The following is a 4044-nucleotide window of genomic DNA, read 5'->3' on the forward strand; positions in this document are numbered from 1 at the left end:
TGCAGTATACTAAAAAGAATTGATATAACGCGTGCATTAGCATATCTCAGTAAAAGAAGTATTTCTTTGATGCAATTACACGTCTTATGTACACTCTTGCTTGTGGAATGTTTACAAAGAAAATAAGTAAACCTGCGTTTCAAAAAGAGGAGTGACATTTTAAACCGGTGACAGAAAAAAAAAGAAGGGTTCGTCTGGCCGTCATCCCTCTGCAATTCAATTTATGCTTTCCCACCGTACTCCCAAAACAATATGTATTTCACAGTTTTTCAACTAGGCTTTCCATCCTACACATTAGCTAATTACTTATATCAAAATGCGGTAAGACACGCTGTTAAATGATTAGCGAAATTCTGGCAATAGGCAAATTAGAAAAAATTTTGTACCAACCGTGTGTCACACGATCGTACATAGTTCGTTTTAGTGCGAGGGGAGAGCGAAGATACAAGCACAAAATGAACTATGTACGATCGTGTGACACACGGTCGGTACATGATCGTACAATTTTGAGGGAGAAGTCATGAAAACTATTTTGAAACGGAATAATGAAAGTATTATGAGGGAGAATAGTGATAGTATTTTAAAATGGAGTAATGAAGGTATTTTGAGGTGAAAGTTTTTGAAGAGAGTAATGAAAGTATATGAGGGTTAATAATGAAGGTTTTTTGAGGGGGAGTAATGCAGGTATTTTGAGGAGTAATGAAATTATCTTGAGAGGGAGTAGTGAAAGCATTTTGAAGAGAGTAATGAAAGTATTTGAAGGTTAATAATGAAAGTTTTTTGAGGGGGAGTAATGAAGGTATTTTGAGGAGTAATAAAATTATATTGAAGGGGGGGGGTAATGCAAGCTTTTGAAGAGAGTAATGAAAGTATTTGAAGGGAATAATGAAAGTTTGCGAGGGGAGTAATGAAGGTATTTTGAGGAGTAATGAAATTATCTTGAGAGGGAGTACTGAAAGTATTTTGAAGGGAGTAATAAAAGTATTTGAAGGGAATAGTGAAAGTTTTCGAGGGAGTAATGAAGACATTTTGAGGAGTAATGAAAGTATTTTGAAGGCAGTAATAGTTAGGAAAAGGGCCGGGTTAGTGACACTGCCTCCACTCTGACAGATCAATGGTGGCTTCAGCTAACCCTCGGGAAACGCTATGAACAATGAATTGGAAAATCCCCGACATTTTTAAATGAATGTAATACGCTAACTATATATTACCTGGAATGAAACGTCAAAATAACACGGGGTTTAAAAGCTATTGCAAGAAGGAATGGGTCACAATGAAACCCGAAAGCAAAGGAGGCGCATGAGTTTCCAGAGCTGTCATTTCGTGTTACATAAACAAATCATTGTTGTTGAAGTCGCCGTCGTCGAAATCGAAGTCGTAGTCGAAGTCGTCGTCGAAGTCGTCGTCGTCGTCGTTGTCATCGTAGTCGAAGTCATTGTCGTCGGCGTCGTTATCCTCGTAGTCGAAGTCGTCGTCGAAGTCGTCGTCGTTGTCGTTGTCATAGTAGTCGAAGTCATTGTCGTCGCCGTCGTTATCCTCGTAGTCGAAGTCGTCGTCGTCGTCGTCGTCGTTATCCTTGTAGTCGAAGTCGTCGTCGTCGTCGTCGTCGTTATCCTTGTAGTCGAAGTCGTCGTCGTCGTCGTCGTCGTTATCCTTGTAGTCGAAGTCGTCGTCGTCGTCGTTATCCTTGTAGTCGAAGTCGTCGTCGTCGTCTTCGTCAAAGTCATCGTAGTCGTAGTCGAAGTCGTCGTCTTAGTCATTAAAAAAAAAAAGAAAAAAAAAACACTTTTTCGTCCTTTAATCTCAACAATATGCATAACCTTGAAGTTCCCGAGGTAAGAATTCAATTATTTTGACTACAGAAAGTTTCTGCCTTCATATTAAATACCCCCTTTCACCAGAGCCAATATGAGTCCATGCGTGTAATTATAGATAAGTCCATTTTATGCAAGGACAAAGCCTTCCGTTTACAATACCTCATAATTTTGCGTCTTAATATTAATAGCTTTGGCGAAAGAACAAAATCCGGTCAAGGTTATACTCAGACCACTGTACATTAATTCTTGCCACTGTAGTTGTGAATATGTGGTTTTATGATATTTCAAGTATCCCGTGCACGAATAAAAGGAAAACATAATTTCTTTTGTAGTTCATTCAGAAAATTGACCTGGGCAGCATTTTTTTTTTTTTTTTTTTTTTTTTTTTTTTTTTTTTTTGCCTGATTACACAAATACTCATTTTTCTTACTACATGCGGGAGCTGATGTATCGAGAATCTGTATACACGTAAAATATGTATTTTTAAAAAAGAAAAAGTATGTAAATAGTCTTCTAATAGGTAACTATAAAAAATATTATATAATAAAAAAATCACCGACTCTGTTAAGTTCCCTGGCTTCATATATATATATATATATATATATATATATATATATATATATATATATATACATATACGTTTATATATGAATATATATATACATATATACAGTATATATATATATATATATATATATATATATATATATATATATATATATATATATATATATATATCATTAATGTATCTTGAGTATTTTGAAAGGTGAAAATATGAAAAACCTATTTGTCTTCTAACCTGTTTAAATTAAATTACAACTTTCAATATATATGTATATATATACATATATATAAATATACATTATGTATATATACACACACATATATATATATATATATATATATATATATATATATATATACATATATGTGTGTATACATACATATACATTAATAAATAAATACATATATGCATATGTGTGTATGTATATACATACATACACGCATACATGCATACATTCATATATATGTGCATATACACACACTCATATATATGTAAACACACATACTCGTATGTGTGTATGTATAGGAATATATTCGTACATATTTACACATATACACATTCATTCACACACGCAAACACACACACATATATATGTATATACACACACACACACACACACACATATATATATATATATATATATATATATATATATACATATATATATATATATATATATATATATATATATATATATGTGTGTGTGTGTGTGTGTGTGTGTGTATGTTTGCATGTGTGCGCGTTCATATGTGTGGGCATGTATTTGTATGTGTAATCATCTGCTTGTCAGAACAATGTTTTATAGAAAAAGAAAGTCTGAAACTCTACAGTCTGATACCAAAATAATTTGACCTTGATACAAAGTTTAGTCATAATGCCTATTTTGTTCTGTATCTCTGTCACTAGTGAAGGTGGCAACCAAAACTTTAGGATTTACCAAACTCAGCCACCATATTCTATCAATTACAAATCAACATAAACATTGGTGACGCATCCTCTAGACGCCTAATCCGACATCTTCATAAGATTTGATTATCTTAGCGAGAGAAGCATCATTTCAAATTATGACTTCATATCTGAATCAGTTGTGTACTTTCTCATTTGTTTATTTCAATGGTGACCTGTTCCTTGCTAAGCCACCAGCCACCCGTCGAAATATTACAGCTAGAGAGTTATTGGGTCCTTTGACTAGCCAGATAGTACTATATTGGATCACTCACTGGTTACGGCCCATTTTTACTTTGCCTACGCATACACCGACTAGTTCGTTACAAATTCTCCACTAGTATAAAGAAAAATTTCTTCTTCGCAGAAGGGGTCAACTACTGCACTGTCGTTGTTCAGTGGCTACTTTACTCTTGATAAAGGTGGAAGAGATTCTTTAGCTATGGTGAGCAGCTCTTCTAGGAGGAAGACACTCCAAAATCAAACAAATATTTTCTAGTCTTGGGTAGTGCCATAGTTTCCTTATTTCCTTTCCTCACTGGGTTATTTTTCCTGTTGGAGCCTTTGGTCTTACAGCATTCTGCTTTTCAATCTAAGGTTGTCGCTTTGCTAGTAATAATAATAATAATTTGAGATTTTCAAAGAATATTAGATCTAAAAGCAAATTTAAAGTCATATGAGCGTTTTTTTATGTCTGTATATTTCTTAAATGCGTTC

At 34.0% G+C, this 4044-nt stretch overlaps 1 protein-coding gene across 1 annotated transcript; it reads right to left on the reverse strand.

The window, feature by feature from the left end:
- Positions 1-1326: 1326 nt before the first annotated feature.
- On the reverse strand, positions 1327-3335 carry LOC137614287 (uncharacterized). Its single transcript, XM_068344306.1, has 2 exons — positions 3320-3335; positions 1327-1751 (listed from the first exon to the last, which is right to left on the reverse strand). Exons 1-2 carry the CDS (start codon positions 3333-3335, stop codon positions 1327-1329), a joined length of 441 nt encoding a protein of 146 aa, XP_068200407.1.
- Positions 3336-4044: the final 709 nt, after the last annotated feature.

The sequence above is a fragment of the Palaemon carinicauda genome, chromosome 1 (assembly GCF_036898095.1).
Source record: "Palaemon carinicauda isolate YSFRI2023 chromosome 1, ASM3689809v2, whole genome shotgun sequence".
Classification (NCBI taxonomy): Eukaryota; Metazoa; Arthropoda; class Malacostraca; order Decapoda; family Palaemonidae; genus Palaemon; species Palaemon carinicauda.